A 23,312-nucleotide genomic window follows, 5' to 3' on the forward strand; every position below is an offset into this window, starting at 1 on the left:
ACAAGGAAGCCATTTAGAAAAGGTCAAAGAGCTGAATTTCCTCTGCATTTAATCCATTCTGACGTCTGTGGTTCAATGAATGTGAGAGGAAGGCATGGGGCTGTTTACTTCATCACTTTTATAGATGATTATACTCGATTCGGATATGTCTATTTAATTTCTCATAAATCTGAAGCATTAAGTTGTTTCAAAAGGTTTAAGAACTTGGTAGAAAATCAAATTAGACAATAAAATAAAAGTATTGAGATCCGATCGAGGTCGAGAATATTTATCTAATGAGTTCAGAAAATAATGTGATGAAAATGAATAGAAATACAGTTGTCTATTCCATATACTCCTCAACAAAATGGTGTTGCAGAGAGAAGAAACAGAACCCTACTGGAAATGGTTAGGTCCATGATGGCGCATGCTAACTTACATATCACTTTTTGGAGTGATGCGTTGTTAACTGTTGCCTATATACTTAACCGGGTGCCTTCCAAATCAGTTACTTCCACTCCATATGAGTTATGGGCAAGTAGAAAACCGGACTTAAGTTTACTTAAGCCATGGGGTTATGCTGCCTATACTCATATGTCCTCTCACAAGTTTGGGAAATTGGGTCCTAAAGGAAAGTAGAGTATTTTAATGAGATACTCTGAATACTCGAAAGGGTATGTGTTCATAGGTGAGCAGGAAAGTGAGAGTATAACTGAATTTGAATCACGGGATGTCACATTCTTAGTGGATGAATTTCCTAAGAAGGGAAAAATAAGGGAAGATTACCCCTATTTGAAACCTTGGATCAAGATAATGATATTGGTGGAGTTCGTCCAAGTGGGAGTAATATGAGAAGTGATGAATTGAATTCAACTCATTCTCAATTACAACCACATGATGAGATGATATCGTCATTATCTAATCCGAGTGGAAGCATAATGGGGAATGATGTGCTAAGTGTACAATCTCACATACGGCGAACAAGTCGCCAAAGTATTCCCCGTTGAAGTTTTGACATTGAAGGGGAAACTTTTATGATTGCTCCGCAAGATAAGAATGAGCCAAGAAATATTAATGAGGCTCTAAATTGCCCTAGTAAGGGAAAATGGATTCATGCAATGAAAGAGGAAATGGAGTCAATGAAGTCAAACCAAGTTTGGAACTGGTTGATCTTCCAATAGGACGCAAAGCTATTGGGAACAAGTGGGTTATCAAAATAAAGCGTAAAGTTGATGGCTCGATATAAAGGCATAAGGCTTGCCTTGTGGCGAATAGGTATAATCAACATGAATGAATTGATTATGAAGAAACATTTTCTCCTGTAGTGAGATTTACCTCGATTCGCATAATTCTGGCAATAGTGGTTAGTATGGATCTTGAGTTACATCAAATGGATGTAAAGACTGCTTTCCTCAATGGAGAATTAGAGGAAGAAATATATATGGAACAACCTGCTCGTTTCATAGTGAAAGGCCAAGAAGAAAAGGTATGTCGACTTTGGGGGTCGATATATGGCCTTAAGCAGTCGTCAAGACAATGGTATATACGTTTTCATAATGTCATAATGGCATATGACTTTACAATGATAGATAAGGATCATTGTGTATATATCAAAAGATCCAAGGATCAATTTGTGATCATATCATTATATGTTGATAATATACTAATTGCCGGAAGTAATATGGAGTTTGTTAATAATGTCAAGAGTTGGTTGTGTTCCAACTTTGAGATGAAAAACATGGGTGATGTTGCATACATTCTTGGAGTTAAGATTTCAAGATTGTAAACCCATAGATACTCATATTACTAAAGGCGAGGGATTGAGCCACAGACTGTGTCCAAGGACTCCACAAAAGAAGGAACAAATGAAACATGTTCCTTATGCTGGTGCTGTTGGGAGCTTGATGTACGCTATGATGTGTACAAGACCTGACATATGTTTTACAGTTGGAATGGTGAGCAGATACCAATCCAATCCAGGTCAAGCACATTGGAAAGCCGTTAAATGAATACTAAGGTATCTAAAGGGGACTGCTGATTATACGCTGAGTTATTATGGAAATGATCTGCGACTCTAAGGCTATTCTGATGCTGATTGGAGAGGAGATTTAGATGAAAGAAAATCTACCTTTGGGTTTGTTTTTTTACCGAATAATGGTACCATATGTTGGAGCAGTAAGAAACAAAAGTGTATAGCCTTGTCCACGATGGAAACTGAGTTCGTGGCATTATCAGCAGCAATAAAAGAAAATGTTTGGCTTAAGAGATTATTGGATCATTTAGGTGTTATTTGAAGTGCTACAGATTCATTATTGGTTAACTGTGATAGCCAAGCAGCAAAAGCGTAAATCAAAGATCCAAAATATCATGGCAAGACCAAACATATAGAACATACCAAGTATAATTTTATCAATGATATAATTGCACGAAAAGATGTGAACTTAGAGTACATACTACGCATAGAATGGTAGCAGATCCTATGACAAAGCCAATATCTAGATATGTGTTTTGTGGCCATATGAAATCTCTAGGATTGCGTAGAGGTTGATGTACTGAATATAGTAATTTCCCTAAGCGTTCACATTTGATGAATTTGTGTTTTTCATCATTAATGCCTATGAATCTTCGTTTAATCTTTATGCATCTTAATGCTCAGTGCATTACTTTAAGTTGAGAAAGTATGTCGGACAGATATAAGATTAGCCCACTCACACGGGTAATCACCTCTATTTACTGTGTGATAAATAGAGATGAGACTGTTTTTAAGCTTATTATCTAGGTGATAATCGAGAGCTCAAGCTTAAAATACGTATGTCGCCTTAACTGGGTGTTAAGATGAGGACATAATACTCACTATGTCCGAAAGTAAAATACCCCACATATTTTACCTTATCTGTCTATGATGCTAGATGTGAGTTCTGATGAATTTTGTGAATGAGTAGATACGTGAACTCAAGTTAGACATTGGGTATATCTGAACTATCATCTGTACGGTATTGAAGGTGTAGACATACGCTCTATGGGAAAGGAGTTAATACCATAATATGTATTTCATACTATGTATGCATGAGCCGACCAATAAGAGTGGCAAAAAGTTTGATCTCAACTTTTATGACGTGTGAGACTCTTGAGGAAAAGAGTTCCTCAATTTTTAGCCCCCTCATGACTCTTACTTATTCTCAAGATTTCTATTTAGTGTTTGCTATCTTAGGATGTTGCCAATGGTCATGAGTTGATTCGATCTAATGGGGCATTTCTAGAAAAGCAAGCTGAACTGAAATTGAGAGTTTGAAGGGAAGAGGAAGATCGAATTTGGAGAATCACATTGTAGTTTTTGTATTCACCGGTTAACCAATTATGACTGTCTTTGTGATAATCATAATTGTGAATACAATATATATATATTATTGTTTGATAGAGATCAAAAGAGATATGAATGTGATCAATCGATCTAGGGTACTGCATACTAAATCTACTCAGGATGTGATGCCCATTATGAGCTGCTATATATTCCTAACATATGTATGGCAACGAGCTCTCAAAGTATGCTGGTCGCACGGATTATTCACCAGTATGAATGTTGAAGAGAGGTAAAGAGAATTCTGTTCAGCCCACCATATGCGAGTGGGAGATGATGGTTTTTATATGAGATGGGCTTAAGGCCCGTCCGCTCATGTTGGGCCTAAAAGCCCGGCCCACAGAATTAGGGCCTGTTGATAAGGGAACGTATAAAAGGGATGAGAGAGAGAGAGAGAGAGAGAATAAACCCTTTGGCCATTTTAACACACGTTCCTCACTCTCTCTTTCCCTCTAAACGCTTAAGGCGACGCCGTTTCCCTTTCAAGGCAAATTGACATCATCGGATCAGAATTTCTTCCTCGATTTTCAGCATTGGTGTTTAATCTGTGGCTAACAAGGTACGCTCGAATCCGTGGTATGCTTTAGGATCGGTGATACGTGATTTCCCGAGCTTCATCTTCCGCATCGTTTTAGGGGTTCGATTTAGTGTCGAATCCGGTTTTCGAGGATCCGTTATACCCAACACAACTTAAGTAGAGAACATAGAACATGAACCCATCTGGGCTTCAGAACAAAGAAAATCAAACAGTGGTTGTGGTGTACTCGAAACCCAATTGTTCAGGAGGCGATGGTCGAGCTGGGCTTTAACAACCCAATCAGCAATTTTGTTTTGTTCACTAAAGCAATGAGTAATTTTTATGTGAGGCGAAGAAGACAGAGAAGCTCGGCCCATTTCAATTTGTGCTGCAATGTCTCACGGTACTTGTCCTTCCCCCAATAAAGCATGAACCGCAAATGGAGGAGTCGATTCAACAATTGTACTTTCACTTTGCCTTTTCCTTCTCCCATTCGTGCACGAGCTTCATCCCCTCAAGCGAGCTAGGTTTTAGCTTGGAGTGCAGATTGCAATCTAACTTGGCGTGCGAACCCTCCAAGAAGAACTCCATCCGCGTCCCTGCATACACCAGCAATCGATCCTCTGGTTTCACCTACTCGGAGACCTCCATCGACGTTGATTTTCAGCGATTTCGGTGTAGGGGTTCCAGTTCGTCATGCGGGTATGATCTCTCTCCTCACGCACATCCCGTTTTGAGTTCCAGCATTTTGAATTCTTCATGCTTTGCGAGGGCTTTCGAGATAACTCCCTGCGGATCCAGCGATTTCCCTCTGAAAATGGCCTCGTTTCTTGCTTTCCACATGAACCAGAGCAGTTCAGCAACTTGCTCGAGGGGTGGCGCTTTTGGTAAGGCTCGCTTATAGTGAAGGATCCACCGATCTATGCTTGTTAGTCCCCTTCTTTGAATTGGTATACTGATGCGTGGGTCTGACCAAATCTTTGTTGTCCAGGGGCAAAGAAAAAACAGATGTTCCTTTGTTTCGAGGTTCTTTTTACAGAGCTGGTAGGTCGACTCAGGTGCGATTTTCCTTCTACTTAAGTTTTCTGACGTAGGGAGCGCATTTTGACAAAGGGTCCACATAATTTTTTTTTTATTTTTGGGATAGTCCTCAAATTCCAGATTTTGCACCATAGTTCTCTTGGCTTCTGGTATGAAGTTGATGCTTCATTGTGTGCTAAATTGATCTTTGCTCTCCTGAGTTGATTATACCCACTTTTGACTGTGTAGTTGCCTGATGTTGTTGCATTCCACACTAGTTTGTCTTTTACACTTGTAGCTGGGATGGGAATGGCCAGTATTTCATCTGCAATGCTATCTTCGAATGTGTTTTGTACTATATCCTCTTTCCATGAACCAGTCTGCTTGTCAATTAACTCGTTAACACGCTCAGGGTCTTCTCTATTAGTAGGTCCGATTAGTATACCCCGCTTTAGCCATTTATCCTGTCATACTCTGACTGATTGTCCATCACCCACAGACCATTGGGACGATTCTTAGATAGCTTCCCTCCCAATTAGGAGACTTTTTCATCCCCATGAAGCTCTTTGACCCTGTTTTGCATGCTAGAAATATGTATTAGGAAAATATAAGCCTTTCAAAAGTTGGATCCATAGTGTGGGAGAGTTTTCTGCTAGATGCCATGCTTGCTTTCCTAGCATAGCTTTGTCGAATGTAATGAGGTCTCTGAAACCCATACCGCCATGATCTTTCCTCATTTTCATTAGATGCCAACTTTTCCAGTGAATTCCAACTTTTCTTTCATTGTTTTTCCACCAAAAGGAAGCTATCTTTTGTTCTATTGCTTTGCAAATAGATACTGGGATTTTGAATATCGACATTGCATATTGTGGGATCGCCTGAACTATTGCTTTCAAGAGGACTTCCTTTCCTGCTTTAGACAACAAGTTTTCCTTACATCCTTCCAGCTTCATATTTACCCGTGTCAAAATCCATGCAAACATCTGTTCTTTTGAACTACCCCAATCAGAGGGGATGCCCAAATATTTCCCTGTGTTTTCGATTTTTAGGACTCGTAGCTCCCTTGCCATATTCCTCCTTAAGCTCTGGGGACAGCCCGCACTAAAAAGGATCCCTGATTTGTTCAAATTCACTAGTTTCCCAGTAGCTACACAATATTGATTCAACACCTCAGCTATATTTTGGCACTCACTAATCTTGCCATCTAAAAAGAAAATAGAGTCATCTGCGAACAGTAAGTGCAATAGCGTGGGGGCAATGGCTATTTAACTTAATACCTTTTAGTCTTCCCTCATCAACTGCTTTTTTCAACATTAAAGATAAGAGCAAGTAAGGGGATAGAGGGTCTCATTGTCTAATACCTCGAGCTGGTTGAAAATAAGGTAAGGAGTCTCCATTTAATTTCACACTGAATGAGGTAGTTGTGACACATTGCATGATCCAAGTTACCCATGTAGTGCTAAAACCCATTTTCTTCATGCAAGCTTCAAGGAAGTCCCATTCAACTCTGTCATAGGCCTTCTTCATGTTTAGTTTGAGCACGGCTTGGAATTTCTTCTTCCTTTTCCTAATTCTGAGTTGGTGAAGGAACTCTTGAACTATGAGGATGTTGTCTTGTATTTGTCTTCCACTTACAAAAGCGCTTTGCTCTATTTCAATCAAATCAGGAAGCCATCTCTTAAGACGACTTGCCAACACTTTTGAGATAATTTTATAGAAAAATTTACAAAGGCTGATTGGTCGGAATTGGTCTAATTTTTTTGGGTTTGGGGCTTTAGGAACAAGTGCAATATGTGTTCTGTTCAGATTTGGATTTAGACATTTAGTTTCCAAGAAATCTTCTACCATTTCCCTAATGTCTATCTAAATATCTTTCCAGTGATACTGATAAAACTGACCATTTAGTCCATTTGGTCCTGGGGCTTTTAACGCACCGAGTTGAAAGACTGCTTATTTGACTTCCTGTAGCATAATTTTTGTTGTTAGAGCTGTGTTCATCTCTTCCGTCACCATAATAGGGCATTGGTTAATGATGGGCTGGATATTGCGAGGTCCTACCGAGGTGTACAATTCCGTGAAAAAAGCTAAAGTTTTCTCTTTCAGTCTTCCTTCATCCTGGGTCCACTCTCCACTAGAGACTTGGAGCATAGATATTATGTTCCTTTGCCTGCGCTGAATAGTGGTAGCATGAAAATATTTAGAGTTCCTATCCCCCCATTTCAGTCATGAAACTCTCGATCTCATCCCCCAGAACATTTCTTCTTGCTTCCATAACAGTTCTATTTTTCCTTTTTACCTCTTGTACCCTTTTTCTATCATGCTCAGTCTCTTGATTATTTGTGATGGCTTCAAGTTCTCTTTTTAAGTCTCTAATTTGAGTTTGTGCATTGGCAAATTTTTTGCTCCATACCTCCAAGGATGCCGTTATTTTCTGAATCTTTGCCCCCCCTAGCTTAGATTTTCCACTCCAGGATCATTCAACACCGTATTTACTTTTTCCTCATATTCCTGATCTTCCAACTAGAAAGCTTCGAACTTAAAGTACCTCTTTCTCTTCCTCCTTTCAGCCATGAGTGATACTAATAAAGGACAGTGATCTAAACCTATTGTTGGAAGGGTAAATACTAAAGCTTCTGGGAAGGAAACCCTCCATTTAATGGTACATAGGACCCTATCAAGTTTTTCTTTATAAATTCATCTCCACTCCGGTTGTTTGCCCATGTAAACGCGTAGCCTTTGCCTTCTAATTCCATAAAAGAACACTCATTTACAATTTGTCTAAATGCTGTCATTCTGTGATACTCAGCTAATCTTCCTCTTACTTTTTCCCAATGATATAGAATTTCATTAAAATCGCCAATACAAATCCATGGTAAAGAATTGTGGCACTTTATATATTTCAATTCCTCCCATAACAACACCCTTTTTTGGAAAGTATAAGGGGCATGCACAAACGTACTCCGTATCACTATTCTATTTCATTCCCATTTGCAAGTTGCATTTATAAAATCAGCAGAGTATGATTCAATTGATACTTGAATTTTAGCGTTCCACATTAAAGCTAGCCCGCCTGCAATCCCAATTGGGTCCACCACAAAGTGGTTCTGAAACTTTAAGTTCTTCTTTGACCTCACAACCAGCTGTTCTTTGTTCTTCATCTCCATTAGGAAAACTAAACTGGTTCTGTTTTGAGCCACTAAGGCTCTTAGTTCCCGAATTGTCAGGGGATTGCCCAACCCTTGACAATTCCAGCTTAATATGTTCATTGGTACCCCGGTGGCTTATTAGAACTAGCCACCAAAGCCCATGTGCCCTCTCCCTTCTCAACTTGGATTGGGGTCTCTTGGAGTCGAGTCTCATCCAAAATATCTTGATCTTGCTTCTCATTGCCATAAGGACTGAACCTTTTATGTTTTTTGCTTGTGTGCCTGGCTGCTTTTCCTTCTTTTCTTAGATACAATCCCTTCTGGATGTTATGGTTGAGAGGTGCAGAAGAGGGTTCGTTTTCTGGCCACGTTAATAACAGGAATGAAGAACTTGCCTTTCCTTGTACATCTTCTGGTTTTTCATTTTCCATCTCTTTTCTTTTTTTAGGTCTATCCATGCGGCTGCTGTTTAAAGGGAGGTGCTGGACAATATCCATCTGGCTTGGATTCTCTTGAGTTTCGGGTACAACTTCTTCTTCTACGCTATCCTTTTTCAGATCTTCATAAAACATCTTCCATATAGGGCTAAATTCTTTAGCTTCTGCCTTCAACCAATACCCAAATCGTAGCTCATTAATTCTCTCCAGGTCAACTTGGTTTGCAGCACACTGAGTAGTGTAATGTCCCAATTTTCCACATGCATAGCAGAAGTGAGGAAGCCTTTTTCGTATTTGTATTCCAGCCAGAATTTTCTTCCCGCTCGTTTAACCACACTTCCTTGCTTTAAAGGCGCAAAGAGATCCAACTCAACTTTCACTTTCCCTGATACAAAATTAGCAACACCTTTGGGTTCCACTTTGATCTCTAACACTTCTCCAAGATCCTGCGAAATTCTCCTAACAGCTTCTGCATGACGCCATTCCACCGGAAGGCCGAATATGTGGACCCAAAAAGCCCCTTTTGAGAAATTGTAACAACGAGGGGGGGGGTATTTGGTTCCCGTGGTTTCAATAACAGACAATGATTAGCAAAGGACCAAGGGCCGCCATTCAACACACGTTTTGAGTCCCCTTCTGTTTTGAAAGCAAATACAAACAGTCCTTGCTCCAAGGGGGTAATATCAACACTTTCGATTTTCCAAGCCTTCTTCATAGTAGTCTGAAAAGCTTGAAAATTAACATTTGGGTTCATAAAGAGCTTTCCTATCAACATTGCACGACAATCTTTTTCTTGCTCACTAGTGGCAATATCCTCCATATCGATTATATCATCTTCTGACCACATATCTCCCAACCTCTTGCAGAGAAGTTCCATTCAAGGATATGCTCCTTTGTGTTCCATGGAGGCGGAACACTCTAGTGAGCAGTCTAAGAATGTAGTAAAACAACCACAAGCTTGCTTGACGATGAATTAAGACTTGTTCTTAACACTTTAAGGGAAGAGACCAACCTAAGACAATGGATAGCGTTTGATACCAAGATGAAGATGGTAGGCGTGTTGTGCCTGTCTTATCATAACCATTTTGAAGCTGTATTGATCATCCCTTCATCTTAGGCAACTTACATAGAGCTGGTTTGAAGCGTGATTCAACAACTGGGAAAGGGTTAGGGTTTTTGTAGTGTTGGATATGGGAACTGGATGATTTGTGGAAAGGGTTAATAAGACTGATATGGTGGATTTTGTAGATATTTGGTTTCTGTTTTAGTGGAAAAAGTTTTTAAAAAAAAAAGGCTCATTTTGTGAGAAGGAGCATGAACACGCCATGGATGACAGCCCCAGTTGAATGGAACAGTGCCCGAAGAACTTTCGTTTTCGCAAGGAGGCTCATTCTAGGATGGGAATCTCAGGGAATCGAAGCTAGACTGAAATGGGATGGTGGGTGTTTCGATTAGGGTTTTGATTTGGGAGTAAAGGAGCCATTACCACATCAAGCGTGGAGAAACTCTTCCTGCGAGAGAGAAGCTCCCAGAACGGGAGAGAACATTTTTTCCTTATCTCGGTTGCAGAGACACTTGAACGGTAATTCTGAACTAGTTACTTGACAAGTGTTGTTGTGATGCTCTTCGACTTCTATAGAGTTTGATGAGTAGCTTTAGGCTCTAGTTTTTCTTCATCTTGGTTCCACCAACATTGTCTACATATCAAAGATATGACTGTTGCGTGAACAAGAAACAATGAAGGCCTATCTATGAACAGAGATTTATGCAGATAGCTAGGCTCTTACGTTCAATGCCTTGGAGACAAGGCACTTTACAGGCCTGAATTTTTAAAATAATTAACAATAATTTCATAAATATATTATTTTATAGTATTTAAATATTAAATTACGGTTTTATCTAAGGACCACTATTACACATGGTACTAAAGATTCAAATCTCTACAGATCTTTTATTTGCCTTCCTTATTGAATCTTTTCACACTTAGTTTTAGGCCAAAGTACCCTCAAATGAGGTAGAGTTCTAGAATTTTAAAATTTCGAACCACACCTTCATCTAATGATATCAACTTTTAAATTAGTTTTCAATAGATACACAAATTTTTTAGTTTTTAAACTTGTCACGGCCCTCCCAAACGAGCAAGGAAGACGAGTTCTAGAGTTAATGTTGAGTTCGAGACCAATGGTCAACCAAGCTATTCACGTTGTTTTTTTACCATATTATATACCTAAATGTTTTTGTCCTGGAAGTGTCAATGCAAAGTTGTTGAATTTATTATAGTCGAAAAATGTAACCTGATCAATCAACTAAAACAGGCAAATCACTATTTTAAAAAAAAGGCAATATTAAACATCACAATCAATTCATCAAAAATAGTTATGAAAGGATGAGTAAGAGACAAATTGGGCAAAAATATTCCTAGCCTTGTTATTAAGCCTTAGGGCAATAAACCCCATGAGCTAATTTCAAATCAAATTCAATTTTCTAAGGAAACTAATTTTCCTATATCTAAATTAGAGAAAATCATGAATTTTGCTAAACCATGGGTGTACCCTCTAACTAAAACTAAACTAATTATAATACTAAAATCTAACGATCAAGGCCTATTTTTCTAACAAATTTTCCACATTTTTTAATTTTTCAAAGTTTTAAAATATTTTTATCTTATATTCTGGAAAATTGGAACTTGGGCCGGGCCCTTGAGCCTGGTTTGAAATGGGCCACACGCTGATCTCTCGGGTCTAGGCTAATGGGCATAATTCGGGCTTTTATATTCAGCCCTATCCAATTCTAACCTTTCGGAGCCTGAATTATTTAAGCCCATTTTTATTGCAATTGTGCCAAGCCGACCCTAATCCTTTTGTTATTATCACCAATTTACCATACGAAGCCAAATTCTGAATACAATTGAACTCAGCCCATACCATGCGTATTTTCACTTATGATCATAATAGGCCCTATTTGCCAGTTTTATGCTTGTTAATAGGGGTGTAAAAATAATCGGGATCTGCTCGGACCGCCCGGAACCGGTGGTTCTTAAGGGAATCGGTCCGGTTCACGGTTCCATGGCAGATCTGTCCACCCGCCCACCAAACTAGACCGTTATATTATAATAATATATTAATTTTTAATATTAAAAATCGAAATTAGCAAATAAAAAATTTAGGGCTCCAATCACCATTTTGTCTCAATTCACTACTCTCATACTCCATCTTGTCTCTCTTAGTTCAAAATCTCCCCGAGCTCCCTCTTTCTCTCCAATTCACCTTCGGATCTACTCATCTCCATTCGAGTCTTAGTTTGTTCGCGGCGAAACAGTGAGTTAATTCTCTTTTCCTCCCTCAAACTTAAACTCTCTCTCCACGTCGTCGTCATCCTTTCCGCCACCTCCGCATTCACTGTCACTATCGTCCTCTTCGTTGTTGGGCTCATCCCGCTTTTACCTCCCCTCTTCCTCCTCCCCCTCCTTAGGCCTCCCCCCATCGTCCTCATTTTCGGGGACTAGGGTGATCTCCAAGTCTAAGAATGGCTCATTGTCCCCATTGTCCTCCTCATTGTCAGTCTCAAGGGAGGAGCGGGAGACGGCGGAGGCAGTGGAAAAGATGGTGGCGGCGGTTGGGACGGAAGGGGTGTGAGGGTCGCAACCACCGCCGCTGCAGCGCTAGTACTTGAGGAGAATAAAGCTGCCATGGTCGAGAGAGTCAGAATAAGTAGATGTGGAAAGGGCGAAAAGGGAAAGGTGCGGAGGTTGGACCAGTTCTATGGATCCACCTGGGAACTGGACCGGACCAGCGGTCTAGTTCCCGAGTGGATCCATGCAACTAGCAAGCAGTTCCCGGTTCCAATTTTTCGAAACTAGACGGTTCCTAGTTCTAGATCGAAAACTGTCTACCCAGACCATGCACACCCCCACTTGTTAATATGTGTTTCTCTTTATTTTATTTTTTTAATTTCTATTCTTTTCTTCTCATCGTCTTCCTCATAATACTGATGCCTTCATCGTCTTCCTCATGGTACTGAGAACACCCAAAACAAAATCAATGATCCGTCTACCAAATCATTAAAGCATGAACATATATTAATCTCCGTTAATCTAGTTATACTTGTTAATAAACCTCCACTCAGCCACACAGTCATCAACATATGCTGGTCACAGCCTCCACAGACGCAGGGAACAAAAACAGGGACACGATCTGATAGAAGGACGTGATGAACAAACCCGGACAATTGAGCTTAAAATTAACCTTCAGACCATTCATTTTTGAGCGGTTCCTCACCGATGATCGCCATTGAATGCAGCTGGAAGTCGTATAAACACCAAGCAAACACAATCAAAGAGGAATTGTTCAGATTCTGTCTCGGTGGAAATCAAATGTGGTAGAAAATCATGCTTGGACATCAACAAAAAGTTATAATCATGCGTGACATATACACTCAAAATAGGTCAGGATCAAGGACTAATCTATTTGGACTCAGTTTGGGCATTTTTTGGAACTTACGGTGGACATTGATTCATTTCATTCCATCACAATAAATGCTAACAAAGACCTAGATCATCTACTCAGCCCCGATCATTTCCAATTTTAGATTGGCAACATATTCAGTCTCAGTTTCTGTTTTCATTCTAAAACTATGACCGAGAGTAGCAAATATTGAACTCACCTCCATGAAGCTTAATTTCTCGCTCCGAACGGTGAGGAAATCCAAGCAAAGACGTTCCAGGAATGTCGCCAATGAGGATTGGAAGATTTAAACGCAAAATAACATTTATGGGCTGAGGTTTATTCAAAAGGTTCAAGAGCCCGTGGTGAAAAAGAAAATTTCCTTTTTATCTCTGTTTCATTTTTTATGTATTTATTTATGTTTGTATATTGCTATATTTTTTTGTACTTTTATAGCAACGAATACTTGGGTTGTCGATTGAAATTTAGATGTCCACAAAACCCTCTTCAGAAACTTTCTTGGATAGGCAAATATCTTTTGTTGTTCATGCTCATTGTGCTTAGGATATTTATTTTATTAGAATTTTCGGCTGTTTCTTGGAACTAGTTCCTGCCGCTGCTTCTTTGAGATTAATTTTCGAACGGAGGGGAGACTTCTAATTGTCAATGACCCACTGATTTTTTTTTTTTTTTTTCGCTTGAACTTATTTTCCCGATTTTACTTATTTGGTTTGATTTCAATAAGCATAACAGGGCATAAAAGTTTCTGGGTCCTTTATTTTTTATTTTTCATTATTCTCTTGTAAACGATCCAACTTAAGGGGATATATGAAGTCAACTCTTGGAATAACCAGTCAATCGGGGCAAGTATTGTGCAAGTTCACTAATTGCAGGTCTTCACATTTCACCGATCTATCATCATCAAGGAGTTAAAGTGATGGATGACATTGCTCCCTCCATTGGGTGTCTCTATCTGGCTCTTCTCAAAAGTCTTTTGTTCCAGTCTTCCCATCATTTTTCCAAGTCAATTGCCGTGTTTAAGCAGCTGATCTTGCAAGACCAGTAGAAGAAATTGCCAATAACAATAACGAAGTCTTCTTTTCACTTTCACGTCAGCAATCAAACAGCTTCTCTTTCTTCTTCTTTCTTCTTTTTCTTCTTCTTCATGCTGTTCCATTCCATTCTAGAGCATTGAAACCAAAAATAAAAAAATAAAAAATTACTTTGTTCAAGACTAGAACCATATTGAAATTCCGAGATGGGTCTACCCTACACTCATACGCCAGGCTTAATTTGTATGGCTTTCTACATCTTCTTAATTTGCATGGCTTTCTGTATCTTCTTCATTTCCATCTTGGAAGATCTTGTCGCGTCGTCATCGGTTGAAGTATCATATGAAGCGTGTGAATTCCACGGTTGTGGGCAACCACTATCGAACATAAGCTATCCCTTCTATAATCATGGAGGAGAGAGAGATTTATACCATGCGTATTTTCACTTATGATCGTAATAGGCCCTATTCTTCAGTTTTATACTTGTTAATATGCATTTTTCTTTTTTTCTTTTTTCCATTTCTAATTCCTTTCTTCTCATCGTCTTCCTCATGATACTGATGCCTTCATCGTCTTCCTCATGTCACTGAGAACACCCAAAACAGAATCAAAGATCCATCTACCAAATCATCAAAGCATGAACATATATTCATCTCCGTTGATCTAGTTATGCTTGTTATAAACCTCCACTCAGCCACAGAGTCACTAACAAATGCCCCGGCCACAGCCTCCACAGACGCAGGTAACAAAAACAGCGACACAATCGGATAGAAGGACGTGATGAACAAACCGGGACAATTGAGCTTAAAAATTAACCCTCAGACCATTGATTTTTGAGCGGTTCCTCATCGATGATTGCAATTGGACGTAGCTGGAAGATTTATAAGCAAATAAAATAAAATAAAAGTTGTTGAGATTTGGTCTCGATGGAGATAATATGCCGAATAAAATCATGCTCAGCCACCAACAAAAAGTTGCAATCATGTGTGATATACTGAAAACAGGTCACGATCATTGACTAATTCATACGGACTCCATTTGGGCATTTTGTTGAACCTACGGTGGGCAGTGTAGTTGCTTAGTTTATATGTGAGTTTACGGCACCGCAATGATTCATTTCATTCCATCACAATAAACGCCAACAAACACTTAAATCATCAACTCAGCCTCCATCATTTCAGATTTTAGATTGACGATATATGAAGTCTGGGTTTCTGTTTCCATTCTAAAACTATTGACCGAGAGTAACAAGTGTTGAACTCACCTTTATCAATCTTGAATTCTAGCTCGGAACAGTGAGAAAATCCAAGCAAGGACGTTCCAGAAGTGTCGCCAATGAGGATCGGAATTTACATTGAATAATTAAACGCGAGATAATTTTATGGGCTAAGGTTTAATCAAAAGGTTGGGAAAAGTACAACGAAAATCCTAAATCTATTGAACTGGTACCAATTGAGTTATAATCCTTTCAATTAGACCAATTATTCATAAACATTTTTCATATTGATACCAATTCAATCTATCTAATTTAGATCGAAAATCGGTGATGTGGATGCCGGTGATCTCACGTGGCATCGTCAACGCTGACGTGGACATTTTAAAATAATTTTTTACTAATTTTTTTTAATTTTTTTTCCTTTTTCTCATTTTCTTTGGATTGTGGCCAGTACTAGCCATTGCTGGCGACCAGCCACAGGTGAGGGTCGGTGAGGGCGTCATGGCCCTCGTTGATCTAGGCGAGGGGCAACCCCTTGCCCAACCCTCGCCCAGGCCACAAGGGTCTCACCCTTGCTAGATTCGGCAAGGGCAACCCTCACCAACCCCACCTATGGCCGGTCATAGGAAATGGTCGGTGGCAGCCATAGTCTAAAGAGAGGAAAAAAAGGCAAAAAGAAAAAGGAATTTTTTAAAAATTAATCAAAAACTGAAAAATTAGTAAAAAAATCATTTTAAAATGTCCATGTCAATGTCGCAATGCCACATAGGATCGCTGGTGTCCATGTCACTAATTTCCAACCTAAATTATCAAATGAATTGAATTTGTACCAATGTAAAAGGGTTTATAACTAAATTGGTCCAATTAAAAATTTTATAACTAAATTGATACAAATGCAATAGGTTTATGACTTTTTTGATACTTTTTCCCAAAAGGTTCAAGAGCCCGCACTAAAGAAGACAACTTCTTTGTATCTCTTTTTCATTTGTTATTTTTTTTATTATCTTGCTATTTTTTTATTTGTTCTTTTACCCGAATGAATACTTGAATTGTCGATTAAAATTTGTGTCAAAAAACCCTCTCCATAATCTTTCTTGGTAGGCTAATATCTTTTGTTATTCATGCTAATTATGTTTAGGATTTTCACCTCATTGGATTTTCTGGTTTTTTCCTAGAATCAACTCCTACTATTGCTACCCAACCACGGGCAACAAAGTTGGTGTGCGTTCTCTTCCTCATTGCCGAGGTTGAGAATTCGAATCCTTTTGTTGCTAAAGTGTCTTAAGTGGGAGCCATAGTATTGGGGTCTTGGGCTAGCCCCCCTCCAGGTACTAAGGTCTAAATAGTGGCTTGCAACAATAATCACTAGTGCGAAAAAGGGCTCTAGCGGATTCTGGATATCAAAAAAAAAAAAAAAAAAAACTCCTACTATTGCTTCTTCTAAAATTAATTTTCGAACGGACACATCTAATTGTCAAAAACACGCTAATTTTTTTTCTTGAACTTATTTTCCTAATTTTGCTTATTTGATTTGATTTTATTAAGCATAACAAGGGGTAAAAGTTATGGGTCTTCTATTTCTTTTTCATCATCCTCTTGTAAAGGTTCCAACTTGAGAGGATATATGAAAAAAGGAGTCAACTCTTGGAATAACTTGTCAATCAGGGCAAGATTTGTGCAAGTTCACAAATTGCAGGTCTTCACATTTCTCTGACCTCTCATCGTCAATGAGTTAAAGTGATGGATGACATTGCTTCTGGGGTGTCTCTACTAGACTCTTCTCAAAAGTCTCTCGTTCTAGTCTTCTTGTCGTCTTTCCAAGTCAACTGCCGTGTTTAAGCAGCTGATCTCATAAGACTAGTAGAAGGAATTGCCAATAACAAGGGCATTCTTTTCACTTTCACGTCAGGAATCAAACAGCTTCTTCTTCCTCTTTTTCTTCTTTTCCTTCTTTTTCTTCTTCTCCTTAATGCCATTCCATCCCAATCTAGAGCATTGACATCGAAAAAAAAAAAAAAATTCCTATGTTCAATACTAGAACCATATTGAAACCTAGAGATGGGTCTACACTGCACTCACACACGAGGCTTAGATTGCATAGCATTTTGCATCTTCTTCATTTGCATCTTAGAAGAACCTGTTGCATCGGCGGCGGATAAAGTCTCATATGAAGTGTGCACACCCCACCATTGTGGCGGCAACCATCGTGTGAGCATAAGCTATCCCTTTTATATTCCCGGAGGAGGAAGAGAATTGTGCGGTTACCCAGGATTTGAGGTCTCTTGTGAAGGAACAAAAACTATGTATGGTCACTACTCAGTTAAAAGCATTTCCTACGAGGAGAATTCCGTCGATTTAGCAATCCAAGGGGATACTTCTTGCTTTGCTCCTTATCCCTTCACTTACCCTCCCATAAACATCTTCCTAAACAAGAGTTCGTTTCTTCATCCTAATCTCTGGTTCTTCATTAATTGCACAAGCTCTTCGTCTTTCTCCTTCCCTACATCTCCCGTGAAGTGTCCTTCTAACGCCACATACAACACTTCTGTTGCGTTACTTCCAAATGGCACCTTCCCTCGACAAAATGGATCCTGTGGGTTAATCTCAGGGGTACCAGTACAGCTGGAGGGAGGGCTCTTGAATCGAACTATCAAAAATGTCACCTACAAAGAGTTGTTGAAGAAGGGGTTCCGGTTAAAATGGGATTTATTAACGATGAAGAGTTGTGCTGGTTGTGAAAAAAGTGGAGGCCGATGTGGACGATCACAATACACAGACTTTCTATGCTATTGCCCACATGGAACCGATCATCCCAAGGACTGCAAAAAGGGCGGCGGTAAGGTTTTTAGAGTTAAAAGTTAATGGTTCACGCGACAAGTTCATCATAAATTATTCTCTTCCTGAGCAGAATGTAGTTATTACAATGACACTTTTATAACTGTTAGGAGGAAGAAGAGCTTTATTACTAGTGTCATCTCCCTATGGTCTATCCACTTGGCCTGTTGAGCTTGCCCACTCCACCCTCACAACTCTTAATAACCCAAATCAGGGCTGGAATTTACTTTGTTAATCCTTGAGATGTTACGGCGTCCGAAGATGTTTCTTCTACTTGTAGTTCTACTCTACAAATGCAGGCAATCTTCACTACACTTCACACACTATTCTCTAATTACAGATTCTCAAACTTCTACAGAAAAATGCAATTAGATTTACACAGCTTGTACACACAAGAACAATAAGATGATGAAAACTCAGAGCATACTCTTGTTCGTTTCCCCTAACTCTACTACTTGCTAGAGTTGAATTTACAGCCATGAGATCTCAAATGACTATTTGAAATTCAAATCTTATGAGTAGCCGTTGATTGTGTCATCTACCGTCGCAGAACTCACTCTGCAGCTCCATAGAGAGAGTTTCCCGAAGTAGGTTGTGCTTGTGCAACAGCCTGTCATCCTCTGTTGCCTGCACAAATATGGTAAAATGTTTTGATCTTCTCAAGTCCGTTTTTTGTGGATTCCAATACCTAAGATTATTTGTGTAAAACCAATTTGAATTCAAATTATATTTGTGAAGAGTATATATCTTCCCTTCATGATTGTAGAGGCTCGTGGTAGAACCAATATTCCGTCTATAGCGACAACACCTTCCACAGTTAGGTCCATCCAAGTTTCTATGTACCCACCGAAGTACTTTCAAGCGTGCCAACGTCCTTATGTTCTGTGGACTATACGGTTATTATTTGGTCTATCGAAACTCTTCGACAACCACACGGCCTCTAGTTTGTTCAAGGTTCGCAAGGTCCAACCAAGCTTAAAGATGTCTTCATGTCCTTTGGTTTGTTCTTCTTCTATTGGTCCATCCAAGCCTTTTTGACAATCACACATCCTCTAGTTTGTTCACCATCCACTAGGTCCTTTCAAACATCCGGCATATTCCTTGCCTAATAACTTGTTCGCCATTTGCAATGTCCATCCAGTTATCAACATATCTCATTTCCAATAGCTTGTTCCTCTTCTAGAGAAAAAGTCATTCTACACTCTTAGATGTCCTACAGCTAACGCCACCTTCATATGAATCTGCCAGTATCTTCTGCACACTCTATTGCACATGTTAGTATACTCAAAATGCTTTGTCATCCTCAAAATATTATAGGCATCTTTTCTAAGAGTATTACTTGAGAGGAGATACGATTGCAATTAATCATAGAAATCCCACGCCATAACTCTATGTGCATTTCTCACATTCAACCTATCAGCTTCCGCTTCCCATTTCAGCTTTCCTTGGGTGGGATAACACATAATTGGTATACATGTTTTCTTTCTATGCTAAGTTATCATTTGGCATTTGTGCAACCTCATGGATACTTTTGCATAATTTTTAGTTGAGATAGCTAGTATAAGCACTTAGAGAGGGGTGAATAGGTGTAAAAATAATTTCTTGAGATAAGAGAGCAATACTAAGCAGATAATAGAAAGGAAGTTATCATTTGGTTAACAAAACGAATTATGATCAAAGTAAAGCAAAGAGTAGGGAAGAAAAAATTGAACACAAGGTTTATAGTGGTTCAGCTTATTCCAAGCCTACGTCCACTCTTCCGCACTGATAGCCCACCGGCTGGATTTCACTATGAACAAAAGAATTATTACAGCAAGTCTCTCCCTTGATTCCACAGTGTGGATACTCTGCCACACTTCCTCAAGGTTTCTCATAATATAAACTCTCTTTTGCGTACAAGATTTCACTCAGTAAATGAATTGATTAAGAACAAAGAACTTCAGACTTTGGAATTCTTCAATCGCGCACACACTCGAACAACCGGAACGTCTTCCTTTTATACTCATTTATGCCATTATACCCGTTGGCACTTACCAAAGGAATTCCTCCAATCTACCCATTGGACGGAATTAATTAGAAAGATCATTCGAGCTATTTAAGGAACATGTCGATAGCCCATCAATCATGCTCGCCCATACAATCAGGATCTCGGTTTCCATAAGTAGAACCTTCCAAGTATACTTCGCCAATCATCGGATCCTTAATCAATCTTGATTTGAATAAAGGAATCCGTTATGTCATATCCAACCAAGAGATCTTCTCTAGTTGATAAGGTCAAATCCTTAATGAAACACCCAGCTTCGGATAGCCCTTTTCGACGGATTAGAAACTGTCAATGAGAATAGACTTTGAGTCTTGAGTCTGGCAGTCCGGAGGTCTTCGGACTTTAAATAGTAGAGTCTGCAGATCTTCAGATTAGACTGATGAAAACATTTTGTCAGCTTCAAAATATTCCAGGACGATTTCTCCAACATTATTCAATCGGGGTTGGATTTGTGCAAGTTCACTAATCGTAGGTGTTCACATTTCACCGACCTATCATCACGAAGGAGTTAAAGTGATGGATGACATTGCTTCCTCCCTGGGACGTCTCTACCTAGCTCTTCTCAAAAGTCTTGTTCTAGTCTTCCTATCCACTTTTCCAAGTCAACCACCATGTTTAAGCAGCTAATCTCACAAGACTAGTAACAATTTCCAAAGAAAATGGCCTTCTTTTCGCTTTTTTGTGAGGAATCACACAACTTCTTCTTCTTCATGCCATCCCATTCCATCCAGAGAATTGATACTGAAAAAAATAAAAAAAAAAACAAAAATTTCCTATTTTCTAGACTAGAACAATATCGAAATCTTGGGATGGGTCTATGCTGCACTCACACACAGGGCTTAGGTTGCATGGCTTTCTGCATCTTATAACTATTGGGAGGAAGATTCATGCGGAGCTTTATGAATTGTCTCATCTATATTTTCCAATAAAAATCTCCGACTATTATTGCTTTTGTGTCGCAGGGAAACTGAAAGCTAGGAGCTTACTGAAAAAAGGTGCTCTTGGTAAGTAGAAAATCAAATTTCTTATGAGTACTTACGAATTAAAATGCAGACATTTGGATAGTATTTAACAGAAAGTAGGAATATTAAAACCCCAGGAAAATGATTATCTCTAATTATGCTTTGTATGTCCTTTGGTTACACAGGTGCATCAATCAGTGCATTTGGTGTCGCTATTATAGTCTTAGCCTATCTTTGTCGACACAAAATTTCCAAGCATAAACCCATGATCATAGGGAGCAGAAAGATGAAAAAGAGTCATAAATTTGAGGTCAATTTCGAAAATCATGGAATTCTAGTAACCAGAAGCTATTCTCATGCTGACATTAAGAGAATGACCAACTCATTCAAAGAAAAACTAGGCGAGGGAGGCTATGGGTGTGTGTACAAAGGGAAGCTCCCAGATGGACTTCTCGTGGCTGTGAAAATCCTAAGTAAGCTAAAAGGAGATGGTGAAGACTTTATCAATGAGGTAAACAGCATGAGCAGAACTTCTCATGTCAACATTGTTAAACTACTAGGTTTCTGCTTTCACAAAACCAAAAGGGCCCTTGTCTATGAATACATGCCCAATGGATCTCTGGAAAAACTCATATACGAAGAGAACTACTTCAAGCTAGGTTGCAGCCACCTCGGATGGGGCACCTTGTACCAAATCTCTCTAGGCATAGCTCATGGGCTTGAATACTTGCACAAAGGCTGCAACTCAAGAATATTACACTTTGACATAAAGCCGCACAACATTCTTCTCGATGAAAACTATTGCCCCAAGATTTCCGACTTTGGCCTTGCGAAGATATGCCATCGAGAGAAGAGCACAATCTCACTACTTGGTGCACGAGGGACTGCAGGGTTTATCGCGCCAGAAGTATTTTGCAGGAACATTGGAGGAATATCTCAAAAATCTGATGTGTATAGTTTTGGGATGACAATGCTCGAAATGGTTGGTGGGAGGAAAAATATAATGACTGGAGCAAAGAGAACAAGTGAAATATACTTCCCACATTGGATTCACAAACGTCTTGAACTTCAAGAAGAGTTAGGACTGCAGAATGTCACAAGTGAAGGAGACAAAGAGAAAGCTGAGAAGATGGTAATAGTGGGCTTGTGGTGCATACAGACTAATCCTTCAATTAGGCCAACAATGAGTGAGGTGGTGGATATGCTAAGAGGCGGTGTTGACTGTTTGCAAGTTCCTCCCAAGCCCTATTTGTCTTCTCCATCAAGATCATCACCAACCACTTCAATGTCCATGGTCGTGTGAAATTTAAGATCGTACTATAAGCACATCTAGCCTTTCAACGCAAGGAACAACTTGTGTACCAAGATACATGAGAATACTTCCGAAATTTTTCTTGTATTTGTTGAACGTGTGATGCCAATGCTAAAGCCGACAGAAGTTATATAAAGCCACGTCATTACCTGTAGAAAGCATCTGAACACGAATTTGCATCTTATGCAGCTAAATTTACATGATGGCAAGACCACCTAGAATTGATTATATTTTTAATTTCATTGGTTTCTGGTTTATGTTACAAACTTATTAGTTTGATAACTATTTTTCCGCAATCATCTTGATCTAATAACTGAATCACAGCAAATGAGCAACCTCAAGACTATATAAACATGTGCGTTTCTTCTTGAAACAAACTATTAGAACATCAACATAAAGGAAAACGTGTCCAAAAAGTCTCAAACCTATTGTACGGCAGTCGATTTAGTCCTCTATTTTCAATTTTGTCAATTTAATGCTAAACATTATGATGATTTTCTAACGTAGTTCATCCGGTTAGTTTTGATTAAAAATTACTGACATTGCAGTCTAGTCAAGATATCCATTGCTAACATAGAAGGTTTTTTTATTTATTTATTATTATTTGTTCTTTCTTTTTTCTGTTTTTGTTTTTCTTGTTTCGACGTTAGTCGATGGCTATAGGTGAGGGCCATGATGCCCTCACCATATGTTCCCAACATTATATTGGGGCGAGGGCAAGGGCGAGGTTGTTGCAGTCATCACCCAAGGCCATCGATTGGCAACCGGTGGGAAAATAAGGAATAAAAAGGAAAACAAGAAAAGCAAAGAAAAAGAAAGCGACAAAAAGAACAAATTCTGAAAATTTAATACAATCATAAGAATTGTTCACATTTGTGCCGATTGTGTCTCATAAAACAACTAATATTGACTGGACTATCAGGTTAGTGATTTTTCTATCAAAATTAGTTGGATGGACTACATTAAAAAATCATCAAAAAAATTTAAACTAA

General features: G+C 39.1%; 1 protein-coding gene across 3 annotated transcripts in view; it reads left to right on the forward strand.

Annotated features, from left to right (window-relative positions):
* The window catches only part of LOC104428611 (LEAF RUST 10 DISEASE-RESISTANCE LOCUS RECEPTOR-LIKE PROTEIN KINASE-like 1.2), a 72,262-nt gene that overhangs the window by 9,192 nt on the left and 39,758 nt on the right, over nucleotides 1-23,312 (forward strand). The window contains exons 1-3 of one of the 3 annotated variants that reach the window (XM_039307403.1): nucleotides 17,080-18,003; nucleotides 21,009-21,050; nucleotides 21,194-22,504. In XM_039307403.1, the coding sequence (XP_039163337.1) occupies nucleotides 17,226-18,003; nucleotides 21,009-21,050; nucleotides 21,194-22,311 (1,938 nt within the window). In that variant the 5' untranslated portion in view covers nucleotides 17,080-17,225 and the 3' untranslated portion in view covers nucleotides 22,312-22,504. Of the gene's footprint in view, nucleotides 1-17,079; nucleotides 18,004-21,008; nucleotides 21,051-21,193; nucleotides 22,505-23,312 lie in introns of those variants that run through there. The other 2 variants (XM_039307402.1, XM_039307401.1) reach the window with 2 other exon arrangements.

Source organism: Eucalyptus grandis, chromosome 2, assembly GCF_016545825.1.
Source record: "Eucalyptus grandis isolate ANBG69807.140 chromosome 2, ASM1654582v1, whole genome shotgun sequence".
NCBI classification, from domain to species: domain Eukaryota; kingdom Viridiplantae; phylum Streptophyta; class Magnoliopsida; order Myrtales; family Myrtaceae; genus Eucalyptus; species Eucalyptus grandis.